At 37.3% G+C, this 14,723-nt stretch overlaps 1 protein-coding gene across 2 annotated transcripts in view; it reads left to right on the top strand.

The window, feature by feature from the left end:
* FOXJ3 (forkhead box J3) overlaps positions 1-14,723 on the top strand; it is a 148,465-nt gene that overhangs the window by 13,627 nt on the left and 120,115 nt on the right. For both annotated transcript variants that reach the window (XM_040231512.1, XM_040231513.1), the window contains exon 2: positions 8,713-8,773. In XM_040231512.1, coding sequence (XP_040087446.1) covers positions 8,730-8,773 — 44 coding nt within the window. In that variant the 5' untranslated portion in view covers positions 8,713-8,729. The remainder of the gene's footprint in view (positions 1-8,712; positions 8,774-14,723) is intronic.

Below are 14,723 nucleotides of genomic sequence, written 5' to 3' on the forward strand. Positions count from 1 at the left end.
ATAATCCAATTCTGGATCTCTTACCCAAAAGCCTCCTTTAAAAAAGCCCATTCAGTCAGTGATCTGAGTCACAGACGGCAGATACATGGTTTGCATGTTGTCACTTCCCGATCACCATGTCCATGGTGAACTACTAATATCTTGTTTTTTTTCAGACATGACCTTCTCTTCTCAGTGTAGCACTTCAGGCAACTACATAATTGGCAAGTGATAGGAAACCTTTCTGCTACCCCAGTCATAAAGCAGTAGTTCCTGAATTAAGCTGTGCAACCAGAATCACGTGATACTTGTAATTAATAGATTCCCTAGGTTTCACCCTAGACTCTTGAATCAGGATTTCCAGGAATAGGATAGAAACAATTCTTAAAACTTGGCAGTGGTTTGTTGACTGGCTTTGGGGACCAGACAGGCAATTCTTATTTTGTTAAAAAGCTGTAGCAGTGGAGACTATAGCTTCTCATCTTTCCCAGTTGTAGTACAGTATCTCATTCCTCTAACAATCATGATGTTCCGATGTGTTCAATTTACGTTTCAGGGGTATGGTGGGTCTCTTGCTTTGAATTATACCGGGCGAAGCACATGAATCAAATGCCTGAGATAAAGATACGGGATCCAGAGAGGTGGCATCTTGGTTTTCTAAATATAACTGAGCATAAATTTAAAGCCTCAAAACTGTTCAGTCCTCAGAGCTTATTCTTTCTCTATTTAGTGAATACCTTTAGAAGTTTAAAGTGAAAGAGTTCACCATTTTTGGAGTGAACAGGTCTTTAGAATTTTTTTCATATTTCGTGTATATTTAAAGATTTAAACATATAATATGATTTAGCTTCATATACCTTTGTCAGATTTTTTGTGAAAGTAAATCTACAAATTGGGGAAACATTCTTTATTAGACCACATGATTTGATTTTGGTACTGGAAATTGTGGTTAAGTTATTGAGCAAAGTAGAGAGACTGAAGTTTCAAGATTATCCAGTGAGTTAATAACAGACCTAGAAATAGAATCCTGTGTTATTTGCTTGGGTTATGATTTGGTTTGAAGAGGGCGGCCTGTGATCTGTTTACATAAATTTAGGGGTTTGGAAGAAGTTACAGTTCTGTGATGTTTAGCCAAGAAGCTCCCCTCCCCACATTTACCACCTGTTTTATTGACACTAATCCTACGCTATAGAGGGTAAAGACACAGTTCATATTTACACTTCCTACTTCTAAAACAGTCTTGTAAAGCTGAAGCTGATTGTTGGTTTGCCTGCTTTTTTTCATCTTCTGTTATTAGAGAATAACAACACCTTGCCCTAGTGTTTTGTTTTTTTTTTTTTAAGGAGGAGAGGTGGTATAGCCCAAGTAGTTGTTTTATAGGTAATGTTAGAGTGGTTTCCTATAGCATTTTTTCAGGGTTTATACAGATGTATACCTAAGTGTATCTTTGTTAAACATGTTTAATTAGTGTGTAGTTTGGAAATGGTGGAGCCCACCAGAAAACGAACTTTCCTGAACCACTGATGGTTGAAGGGATTATAGATTTCAAAGTAATTGCTATAATAGAGTTGCTTTCTGATGAAGTCATTACTTTTACTCTCCCCTTTTCCATTTTGTGGAATAGAGTGGGGGTTGGGGAGGGGAGGTTCCTATGGCACTAGTGAGGAAAGAAGCAGGAACTTACAGAACGAGGCAATATTTGTGTGTGAATATGTGCTTAAACTTGTGGGCAAGTTTAAGAAACTTAGGGAAAAAAAACAAAGGACCCCCCCCCCCACCAGCTTTATTGAGATAAAATTCACATACCATACAATATACCTATTTAAAGTGTAAAATTCAGTTTTTTCTAAACATTTTGATAGGGTTGTGTATGTTTTCCTCTCCCTCTAAAACAAGCCTCACACTTATTAACAGTAAGTCCACTCTACCTGCCTCCCTGTGCTTAGTCACTCAGTTGTGTTCAACTCTTTTTGACCCCCTGGACTGTAGCCCACTCGGCTCCTCTGTCCATGGGGTTCTCTAGGTGGCTTGCCATGCCTTCCGCTGGGGGATCTACCCAACCCAGGGATCGAACCTAGGTCTCCCTCATTGCAGGTGGGTTCTTTACCATCTGCCTACCAAGGCCACCTGCCTCCCTAGCTCTACGAAACTACTAATCTAACTACTAACCCATAATCTAATTTAATATAAATTTGTCTGATTTGGACATCTGATATAAATGAAATCATGTAATACATAGTGTAGTTACTGGCTTCTTTAACTTAGTATGTTTTCAAGGGTCATTTGTGTCATGGCATGTACCATTCCTTTTTATTGGCAAACATTATTCTGCTGTATGATTATAACATCTTACTTATCCATTCATCAGTTATTGGGCATTTGGGTTGTTTCCACTATTTTGCTGTTATTTAATGCTGCTATGAACATTTGTGTATAGATTTTTCTGTGGTGGTATGTTTTCATTTCATGGGTATATTCCCTGTAGAATGGCTGTGTCATATGGTTACTCTATGTTTAACTTTTTGATAAACTGCCAAACTTTTCCAGAGTGGCTGCACTGTTTTACATTTCCACTACCAGTGTATGAGAGCTTCAGTTTCTTCAAATCTTTGCAACTTTTGTTATTGTCTGTTTTTTTTTTTTTTTTGATTATAGCCATCCGAGCTGAAGTAATATCAACATTTCTATATCTTTTTTGAAGAAATGGGTATTCAAGTCTCTGCCCATTTTTTTCTTTTTTTGCAGTCAAATGCTCTACCCCTTTGCTTTATCTCCAGATCTTTGGGCATTTTTAACTTGAGTTGTTTTTGTTGAGTTGCAGGGGTCCTTTATGTATTCTGGATACCCAACTTGTTCTTCTAACTGTGAATTTGTCTTAAATTATTTGCTTCAGAGGCAGAGAGAATTAGTGGATACAAAGACTACATTAAAAAGATTTGGTGAATTTTCAGTTATATCTTAGTTGTACTTCTTTTTGGGTTTATTCTCTTTCCAATCTAGAGGAACTTGGTTTATTCATTCATATGAACAGATAGGACCGCAGACTAGGATTGGGGGATATAACAGAGACTGAAGCAGAAGCTTAAATCTGCGTTCTAGTGGGACAGAAGTGAAGTGAAGTGCGAAGTCACTCAGTTGTGTCCGACTCTTTGTGACCCCATGGACTGTAGCCTACCAGGTTCCTCCGTCCATGGGATTTTCCAGGCAACAGAAGCAGACAGTAAAACAAGTCATTATCAAGTCGTATCAGATCACAAGAGCTATGAAGAATAAAACAGGGTAATGGGGATATAGTGTGATGGATGAGCTTTCTAATATGTTCTTCACCTTTCTTGATTTCTTAATCTGTTCCTCTCTGCTCTTATTGCACTTTATTTTCATTTTATGTAGTTTGTAGCTAAATTTTTATTTCACTCTTTCCTGATTCTTAACACCCTTCCAGTCTAATTTTTGTTCCCACTAGTCTGCAAACCCCACCCTCTATAGTATTAAATGATCTTCCGTTAAAAGCCTGTTTTGTGTTTTCAGTTTATGTCCGTCTTAATCTGTGTGTAACACTTGCCTTTTTCCCCATTAAATCACTTGGTGCTATCTCCAGTACAGTTTTCTCAAGGGTGTTTTTAAAAACTTGTTCCTCTTCTCTAAATCTGAGTTCTCCAAATTTAAGTTTTGGCCTTTCTTCTCCCTCTAACATTACCATGGTGAATTGATCATTCTCACATGATTTTGCTTTCTGAGAGCATGTGACTCTGAGTTCTCGCTTTTTAGCTATAGCTGCATCACTGCCTTTAGGTTCAACCAGTGGAGCTGCGATGAACAGCTGATTGCTACTCACTCAGCAGGATTCTTTCCCTTTACTTCTTCCTCTGGCAGATTTTTCCTGTTCAGGATGATTAAGACACAGGTTATTTCCATGACTGCTTTAATGATTACCTGTGAGTAATGGTATAGCAATTCACAATGTTCAGTCAAGGAACCTGACTCAACAGGGTTGTTCCTTCATGAATGCTAGTAAATTTTTATTTTCAAGTCTTATGAAAGATACAGCTGAATTCAGAAGTTTACTTTTAAGGAATGCTCTCTTGACTTACAGTGCTCTAGAATTTATTTTCAACAGACTTTTAATTCTTTTATATGTCATGGTGGTGGCTTCATTAAAGCTCCTGTTACAGTAACTTGAGGCATGAATTTTCCCTTTTAACAATATACCCAAAATTACAGTTGGGATTGCAATCAAGGTCTTGGCTCAAGGTCATGAATGTTACAAGTTCTTTATAAATAAAAATACTTCCATTTCACCTCCTCCTCTCAAATAATATATTTTATAGACCTGTTAGTTTGTTAAACATCTGCTTCCTAGATGTGAATAGTTTGTAACTCGGTTTAATGTACACTTGATGACTGCTTGTATTAAAAGAAATTCTATATTCTTCTGTTAGTGATGGTGTGTAATACAGTAGTTTCTATTGGAATGTGTGCATCAGTGCATGACTGATTTTTACTCCCTGTACTCTGGTTATGTCATGCTACACAAAGTTTCTTGTTTCTTGATTTTCAAAGGATTTGCAGAAAATGCTACTTGGTGCTGTTGGCACCAACTTAAACTGTATAAATTTTGGATGAAGTTGAATGAAATAATATGATTGTTCAACATATTTGAATTCATAAATGTGAGTTTGTGATTTGGAGGAGACTGATTTCACTGTGAATCTTAGCCTTCTGTGAGCATTCCATGCTTCTGGACATTTGCCTGGATAGGGAGAAGAATATTGGTATATTTGTTCTTTCAACTAACCTGACTGCTGTTCGAGACACCATGTAGGAGCAATAATCTTAAGTTAAAAGAGTGAAGAAAACTGAAACTAAGGCATCAAGGCTGCAGTAGATTAGAAAGATACAGTGTAAAATTTGGTGATCTTACACTAAAGGATGTTATTCACAAGGTTGTGCAACCCTCACCTCTATCTAATTGCAGCGCATTTTTATCAACCCTGAAAGAAACCAGTTAGCAGTCACTCTCTGTTTGCATCCCTCTTTCCATCCCCCTATCTACTGGCTAATCTCTTTTCTGTCTAAGATTTGCTTGCTCTGGACGTTTCATATGAATGGAATCTTGCAGTATGTGGTCTTTTGTATCTGACTTCTTTCTTAATGCTAAGATGCTCAAGGTTCATTGATGTTGTGTCATGTAACAGCATATCACTCCTTTTTATGGCTGGATAATATTCCATAGTATATGGATACTGTGCAGATATGCCACGTTTGTGTATGTGGTCATCGGTTGATGGACATTTGGTTTCTTAACACTTTTTGACTTTATAAATAATACTGCTATGAACATTTGTGTGAAGGTTTTTGTGTGAACGTATGTTTTAAGTTCTCTTGGTGGAGAGTGTATATTATATGACTGTATATTATGTATTCCCAAGAGCATTTTATATATATTCATGTATGTATATATTTGTGTGTATATATAATTTATATATATATAAATAGATATCTCTTTAAGGGTAGAATTGCTGGGTCATATGGTAATGTTTATAAGAATTAACCTTTGTTTTTGATAAAGCTGATAATGTAGAATGTGGTTTAGGTTTAAGAGCCAAATGTGCTGGCTAACTTTCCACGTTCTCTTGTCCCTACCCACCCAATATAGACAGCTCACCTGATGTCTAGATTAACTGTTGGAGTCAATAGGGCAGTCATAGTCAGATAACTACCTTGCAGAATCCTGGATGTAGAGTCCTGGAGTTAGCTCTACCCACTTGGTGAGGAATGGCCTGAGAGCCCAGGGGTGTTTAGAAGTCATTCCTCATAGAAATCAAGAGTTGAAGTGTTCAGCTCTAACAAGGAAAAAGAAAGGTGTTAGGTTAATAAAATAAAAACAATAGGGAAAAGTCTCATAATTTCCATATCTGAAGTCTGAGTTTTTGAGTCTGCCACCTGATGTTTCAGCTGTATCTTATTCTTGAGTGGCTTGTTTCCTACTGGTTTTGTGAATTTTGATTGTGAATTTATTTATCTTGGGACCTTATCCTTGAGAATTCTTCCAAGCCTAGATCGAAGGCAGATTGCCAGAGAGGATTTGCATTTGCATCTGTCAAGGTTGGGGGCAGATAACACCATTCTAGGACCACTCTAAAATTCTGAGTATGAAGCTTTTTAAACCATAAGCTAGGTGAGGGTCAGCTTCTGGTTGTATCTGAGAAGACACTGTTGAACTGCTCTTGTAGCCCCCAGTCCCTCACCAACACTCAACGCCAAGGTTAAGAAATTTTCTTTGAGATTCTCTTGGATAACATCTGGACTTTGCCTCTTGTACCTTGAGCCCTAACAAGCTTTGGAATTGCAAGCTGAACTTCAGGGTTTGGCGCAATGCTCTGAAGATGAATGAAAGCTGGTTTCAGTACTCTGCATACTTCTCTAGTTTCCCTCTTTGACTTAGTTTTTAGTCTTGATCATACTTTATTTTCTTTCAAGTTATTGATTAATATATAAAGGTTTAAAATTATCCAGTGTTTGTTATTTTCATTGGGCATGTTGATCAAGCTATCTATTCTGTTGTTCTGGCAGAAGCAGAACATCTCTTGACAATTATTGATAGATGCAGGGAGTGCAGTCAGCCTCTAAAATAAAAGTTATAAACTTTGGATAACCACCAATGTTTTGTTTGGCCCACACAGTGTTTAGAAAATAAAAATCGGGAGATTTCAAATAAAATTTTGGATATTTTGCTTTTCTTGAAAAGTTAGATATTCTTATATTTTGGGGGCTCCAAAATCACTGCAGATGGTGATTGCAGCCATGAAATTAAAAGATGCTTACTCCTTTGGAAGGAAAGTTATGACCAACCTAGACAGCATATTAAAAAGCAGAGACATTACTTTGTCCACAAAGGTCCATCTAGTCAAGGCTATGGTTTTTCGAGTCATGTATGGATGTGAGAGTTGGGCTATGAAGAAGGCTGAGCGCCGAAGAATTGATGCTTTTGAACAGTGGTGTTGGAGAAGACTCTTGAGAGTCCCTTGGACTGCAAGGAGATCCAACCAGTCCATCCTAAAGCAGATCAGTCCTGGGTGTTCATTGGAAGGACTGATGTTGAAGCTGAAACTCCAGTATTTTGGCTACCTAATGAGAAGAGCTGACTCATTGGAAAAGACCCTGATGCTGGGAAAGATTGAGGGCAGGAGGAGAGGGGACGACAGAGGATGAGATAGTTGGATGGCATCACCGACTCAATGGACGTGGGTTTGGGTAGACTCCTGGAGTTGGTGACGGACAGGGAGGCCAGGCATGCTGCGATTCATGGGGTCGCAAAGAGTCGTACATGACTGAGCGACTGAATCGAACAGTATCTGGCTTACAATCCTGCTCAGCAGCAGTTGGCTAGAACTGGAAAAGGAGCCGATCCTTTTAGAGTGAACCTGTTTTCTTTAGTTGCAAACAGTTGTATGCATATTATACCCTCCCATTGCAGCTTCTCTCATTCATATTACTAGTAGACACTGAATGATCCTTGCGCTAGATAGTAGTGCTAATAGATAGTTTCACATTTGTTCAATGATTTAATTCTAATAACAAACTTGCAGTTTATCTCTTGATAAAGTTTTAGGTGATACTATCCCCAAGCTACAGATGGAAAAAATGGAGGTTCTCTGCTGCTGCTAAGTCACTTCAGTCATGTGTGACTCTGTGCGACCCCATAGACGGCAGCCCACCAGGCTCCCCCGTCCCTGGGATTCTCCAGGCAAGAACGCTGGAGTGGGTTGCCATTTCCTTCTCCAGTGCATGAAAGTGAAAAGTCAAAGTGAAGTCGCTCAGTCATGTCCGACTCTTAGCAACTCCGTGGACCACAGCCCACCAGGCTCCTCCGTCCATGGGATTTTCCATGCAAGAGTACTGGAGTGGGGTGCCATTGCCTTCTCCAGGAGGTTCTCTGAGGATATGTAATTCTTCAAGGTTTCATAGTGTCATAGCTAGAATTTGAACAAAGCTTTTTCTGTTCAATGTTATTCTTAACTTTTTAATTAAACAGTGGAACTGTTCTTCAAATCAAGTCTTAGTGAGGTCCATTCTGTGAAACCAACAAAGATATCACTGCTTTGATTGAAGGGTAAATGAAGTGGGAGATGGGAAGCTGTGAGGATGGGAACCTGCATGCTCAGCTCTTTGGTAGCCTTTAGGCACCTCTCTGGAATCCTTCAGTTCAGTCCAGTCGCTCAGTCGTGTCCGACTCTTTGCAACCCCATGAATCGCAACACACAAGGCCTCCCTGTCCATCACCAACTCCCGGAGTTCACTCAAACCTCATGTCCATCGAGTCGGTGATGCCATCCAGCCATCTCATCCTCTGTCGTCCCCTTCTCCTGCCCCCAGTCCTTCCCAGCATCAGGGTCTTTTCCAATGAGTCAACTCTTTGCTTGAGATGGCCAAAGTATTGGAGTTTCAGCTTTAGCATTAGTCCTTCCAGTGAACACCTAGGACTGATCTCCTTACACTCTACTAAACCATTTGGACTCTTTATCTGTAACTAAGCTTAATTTGTTAAATTTTGTGAGTTTTTAGCTTCTTTGGATGTTACAGTTTAGTGTGCCTGTTTTTTCTGTGGTTCTTGGTATGTCAGTCTTCCTTAATGTAGTTCATCATATTGCTCAACAGCATTTTTAATTTATTTTGATTTATAGTTTAATTTATTTTGGAGCATGTGATAACTAACTCTTCTTTACTTTCCAGATTCTCTTTGTGGCCAGATGGGTTTGTATGGACAGGCTTGTCCATCTGTAACTTCATTAAGGTGAGTGCTGTTTTCTTTTTCTGTTGGCACATGTAACATTTAAAAACTTATGCTGATCAAGTCATATTAGAATCAGTTTCACTGTAAGGCTCACAGTAAAACACTGTGGTTTGTTTTGGGAAGTAGTGCTGTTTTGTGAGATAGGGAGATACTTTTGCTTACAGAGAAAGACTAGATAGTAATTGAAATTCCTTTCTAAAGGATGATATAAACAGGATACCTAAATTATTCTCATTTACAATAAATAAGTAAAATGTAAAAGAGTAGGAACTAAGTTGTATTCAACCCAGTGGTTTTATATTTTTTTGAAGTTGCTAAATACTTTCTTCAAATTAAATCTTAAGTGAAATCCTATGAATAAAATAGATAAATGCTGGGCTTAGACTTCCATGTTCTACCCCCATAGTTGCCCTTGAGGGATTACTGTAGTTCTCAGAGCACAGTCTGAAAACATAACGTAAATCTAACCTGTTAATTAAAATTTTTCAGACTGGAATGTGAATTGTTGATGGCAGCACCTACCAGTTGCATGTGGTGTTGCAGCTAGCTACCATGTGTTGTTGCTACCATTTATTTGTTCAGCATATTGATCACCTAATATAGTGTCAGGAGCTGTCTGAATGCTGAGGCTGAGTAGTGAACATAATGGATTAAAAATCCTGTAATCTTTGGATTTATATTTTGGTGAAGGCATAATTAATAAAATAAGAAGTAAGTGTTAGATACTGATAGTGATAAGAGCTAAATGAAAAATAGAGAAAGGGATTAGGAAATTCAGAGATAATGTGTTATTTTAGATAGGGTAGCCAGCGAAAGCTTTACCAAAAAAGTGACATTTGAACGAAGGCTTGAAAGAGTGATGGAACAAACCTTTCATTGGATAGTAGAGGATGAACATTCCTGGCATAGGGCAGGAGACTTGCTTTGTATGTTGGAGGAACAGTGAGGCCATTATAGCTGGAACAGAGCAAGTGATAGAGAGTTGGAATTAACCAGCTTTGGAGGGCAGAAGAGAGAGGAGGGATACAAAATTGTTAAGAGTCGTTAATGTGGAGTCATGGAATCTTCAGGCTTGAAAGAAATTTTGGTGGTTTAGAATGCCACAAAAGAATAATAAAGTTGCCTTTTTTGTTTTCATATGCTTGAATTTTTATCAGACTAAGACTGATATCCTTTTTCCTCAGTGGGAAAGCTTTACCCTATGCTGTTTTGGCATTTCCCTAAGAATACATCTTCCAGCTTATAATGGAAATAGGTGGAGTGATGCTTTTCTACCTTGTTGGAGTCCATATGCCCCCACACCCCCAGAACAGATACCTGTATAGTTTTGAAAAGAACTTAAAAAAAAAAAGGACTGTTATCTTTAATCTCCAAAGCTGCTGTAGTAGAACTAATTTCACTTGAGTGATTTCTGCTTAATATGTTGGAGAGAATCATTTTACCCTTTTTTGAATATTTAAAACTTTAGATATGACCAAATCAGGTTATTTTTGTAGACTTTGATCTTCCACTGATCATAGATTTCCTTAAAGACACTTGTTTGTGGGTTATGTTAATCATGTATTAAAGTCATTTCCTGAGATTTTATATCCCTCTATTTGAATAGTTCTGTCTAGGTGAAGCTTATATATGACGTTGGACTAGGAATGATAGAAACCTAACTTCTTTTGCTTGATAGAATTATGTTATTGGAAGGGATGATGAAAGAGAAAAGATACCATGAATTATTTTATAACTTGCTCACTGTGTTGTAATTCTTGTGTGTAATACTCTGTAATCAAATTTTTATGGATATAGCTATAAATTTAGCATTTAGTTAGTAAACTGAGAAGTTCTGTGACATTTGAGCTGAGATACTTAGGATCCTTCTATCCTAATCTTTCATTTTTTGTAGTATTCTGTATGGTTCAGTCCGTCTATGAGGCAGAGAATTCACATTCTCAGATATATGGGTAGACCATTGTTTGTCATTGATTCTTCTAATTGAAAGCCAGCTTTGGTTTGATATAAGGAGGAGAAGAAAAGAACGACTATTTTTTTTGGTGACGGGAAGAGAAACTGAATTACTTAAAACCGCAATAAATTTTTGTTTGCTTTTGCATAGTCTTTCGCAAGCCAGAAATGGCCTCCAACTACACTATCCCAATAGAAGTAGAGTAAGAAGTCTTAAAGTAAACTCAAACCCAGTGCAAACACTGCTTATTTGCCATAACTCTCTTTGTATATACTACCTTTATGTCTTGTATATACCTTCGTATGCTACCTATCTATCTAGAAAGTGACTAACTTCAAGATAGGAAAGCATGTGAGTTGTTGGAGAAGAACCACCATATGGCTGGGAATGAGAAAATGGGTAAGCAGGTGGTGGGGTATAGATGAGAGTGGGAGTGGATTACTTATGTGCAGTAAAGATGGGGGGTGGGATGAAATCGTGTGACAACTAAAAAATTTGTTAGGTAGGAGAAGGTACTTAGTAAGTGAATTAAAGCTCTTCCTCTGCCCTTTAAGGTAAACAAGTTAAATATTGTTTTCTATAGATGATATTTGATCCCTGTTGAATTTGAGCATGTTAGAATTATTTTTTAAAATTATGCTCACTGTATTTTTATGATTAAAAAGTAATCATAAATCAATTATTGTAGAAAATTTGGAAAAACAGAGATAGTCGTTGTTGATAATGTCTTATCATGTAATTTTATTCCAGTAGATATTGTGTGTTTAAAGTTGCCCCAAATTTTCTCTAAAAGAATGGTTGCAAAAGATTTTGTGTTATAATAGCTAAATACACTCAATTTTAGTCAGATTACTCTTAACTAACATTTTGTTCTTTACTTGATAGTGTAGGTAAATTGCAGTTCAACAGAAGTTACTATGATAACATCATATACTATTACAGTATAACAAGATTGTTTTCTTTTTATCAGGATTCTGTCAGGAGGCAGAAACCACACCGGCTATACGAACAGAGACTTTATTAATAGAGTCATTGAGTAGATTTGAAGTTGTTAACTAGATAATAGAATGAATAAAAATAAAACTACTTAAATTATCATGGAGATAGATACTTCCAGAAGCAGCTATGAGCCCTAAGAGCTTGGGCACCAAACGGGAAACCTAAAGACTTAGAGGAAGGGTCCTGTGGAAACAGTTCAGATCTCCAAGGCTAAGGTACTACATGCTGATGCTTGTGTTGAGTTCAGAATAGAAATCCCATAGGTTTGAAAGCCAGAAATCTGGGGAAAGAGTGCTGGCTGGTGCTGGGGTCTTTGAGTAGGGTATGATTAAACTAGTTTCATAAGTGTTAGAAAAACTGCAAACTTTATTACTGCTATGGGGAAGAATTTCTGTTGTAGAGGTGAAGAAACCTTTGCTGGGATAGTGCTCCTATGAAGCCCAAAGAAGAGATGGGAAAGCACAAGGATCTCTTTTTCTTCTCCAGGCTTGCAGTCCATCTTTAGTGTTCCCTCTTGGCAGACCCTTAGAGGAAATCAGCTGGCAAAGCAGAAATGTGGTTTGCAGGCAGAGTCCCACTTCCAGCATCATTAAGGCAGATGGGAAGAAGCAATGAGGGTTTGAAACTGAGGGGCAGTAGCTTAATAACTTGTTTCAGCAAACTACTAAGAAATACAGTGTTAAAAAATGTTTTCTCAGCTCTGTTCTGCAGCCAGTGTTTATGTGATTTTAGTAAGGTGTTTGCATGTTGCTAAAAAAGTGCTAATTTTATAAATCATGTGATATATATGAGTCACAGGTATTCCTTGCAGTCTGAATCTACTGCATTCATACCCTAAGTTTGAATAGTAGGAGTCTGGATAGTGAATACTGAGTCATATGCATTATTTAAGTCCTGAGTTCTGAATAGCAGTGAGAGTGAGAGTTGAGGTAATGATGGATATAGTTTCTGTCAGACAGTAGAATCTTAAAAATTTAGCAGAATCTGTTTGCTTACTGAGTTTATATAAGAGGCTTTGAATCCTGAGATGAATCTCCTTTTTATTTCCAGGTACAGACTCAGTAATAGCAAAAGCTTACTGAAAAAGCAAAAGTTTTCCTTGAACATTTGTTTTATGTAGACAGGTAGACACATATATGTATATAACATACTACTTTTACATATCATAGCATTAGATTTTTTATAATTTGGTTTGATTAAAGAAAAATAAAATTTGACATTTCTTTGGACTTGTTAAAGCATATCTGAATTGCCTAGCTTTTATGAGGATTGATTTTTTGGTTCACATGTGCATTCAGCCTAGGCACTAGGTTATTAGTAACACTTACAAGCATCAGTCGCTTTTGACCTTCTGCCTGAGATTTTTCCTTTCATGATCTCTTCTGTTTTTATGGTTCACACTTAAACCTTTTCCTTTTTGTTATGCTTCTCCCTTGAAGATGCCTTTTATTATTGATCCAGGCTGTTTCGTTATGATGTGAGGGAATTGACAGGGATTCTTAGCACTAGAAAAAGCTTGTGTGTTAGTGAATGAATTTCCTGCCCATCTGTCTTCTCATTGCCCTCCATTTGATATTGATAGCTGTGCTGTTTAGAATGACCAGAGTAGGGTAGATTTGTTTTAAGGCTTCTTGCTACCAGGTTTCTAGTCGCAGACTTGGTATTGTTAAGGCAGCTCTGGTATATAGTTATAGAATTGGGTAGGTACAGGTTCAGATCTCTGCCACATATTATTCATAAGATCTTGGATAAGTTACTTCACTTTTCCTAAGTTTTTTTGTAATAGAATTGTTAATGTTTACCTCACTGGCCTGTTTGGATTCATGGGATACATACATAAAGCATCTGGCATAATTTTTCCTCTCTTGTGTTTTCCAGTAGTAGAGAGGGCTTCCCAGGTGGCTCGGTGGTAAAGAATCCACCTACCAATGTAGGAGATGTGGATTTGAGCCCCGGGACAGGAAGATCCCCTGGAGAAGGAAATGGCAACCCACTCCAGTATTCTCGTCTGGAAAATTCCATGGACAGAGGAGCCTGGCAGGCTATAGTCAATGGAGTCGCAAAGAGTGGACACGACTGAGTGACTGAGCACTCATTCAAACCCTCAATAGTAGAAAGCAAAGGGATCATTATTTTTAGAACAGAAGAGGACATATTTGTATCCTTCGCTGTCAGCTCAAGAACATGGGGTAGAAGAGAATTTCTTTCCTCCTTCTATTTCCCCTTTTCCCTAAATTCTTATTTTTAAATTTTCTTAAAAATTAAAAAAAAATTTTTTTATGAAGGATGGTTGATTTTCAATGCTGTTGTTTCTAGTATATAGCAAAATGATTCAGTAATGCATACATATTTAGGTATATTCTTTTTCAGATATTTTTCCCACTATGGTTTATTACAAAACATATTGAATACAGTTCCCTTTGCTACAGTAGGACCTTGTTGTCTATTTTATATATAGTAGTGTGTATCTGTTATTCTCAAGCTGCTAATTTATCCTCCCCTATACCTTTTCCCCTCTGGTAACCATAAGGTTTGTTTTCTATGTCTATGAGTCTGTTTCTATTTTGTTAAGTAAATTTTATATGTTTTTTTTTTAATTGTACATATAAATGATATATATTTGCCTTCCTGTCTGGCTTAATTCACTTAGTTTGGTACTCTCTAATATGATAATTTACCAGTAGTGTTCAGGTTTGCAACTGACCTCAGGCTAAGGATGTTGCTGACATTTAATATTAGATTTTTATCATATTTATAATTAATATAGTTTCATGTTTTTATATCAGTTCCACACAGTGGCAAGAATAACTTGCTTATCATAATCCATTATATTTATCAAACCTTTTGTAATTGAAACCTATTAATTTGCATGTTTAATTCTGACATGTTCCAATTAAATGAAGAGTAGTAATGAGAAACCATCTTAATTTTGCCGTTTTGAACTTTCTGGCTTATCTTCTAAAGCTTGGATCTCATGTGGTAGCCAGTAGTGTGATG

The sequence above is a fragment of the Oryx dammah genome, unplaced genomic scaffold (assembly GCF_014754425.2).
Source record: "Oryx dammah isolate SB20612 unplaced genomic scaffold, SCBI_Odam_1.1 HiC_scaffold_28, whole genome shotgun sequence".
In the NCBI taxonomy this organism is placed as follows: Eukaryota; Metazoa; Chordata; class Mammalia; order Artiodactyla; family Bovidae; genus Oryx; species Oryx dammah.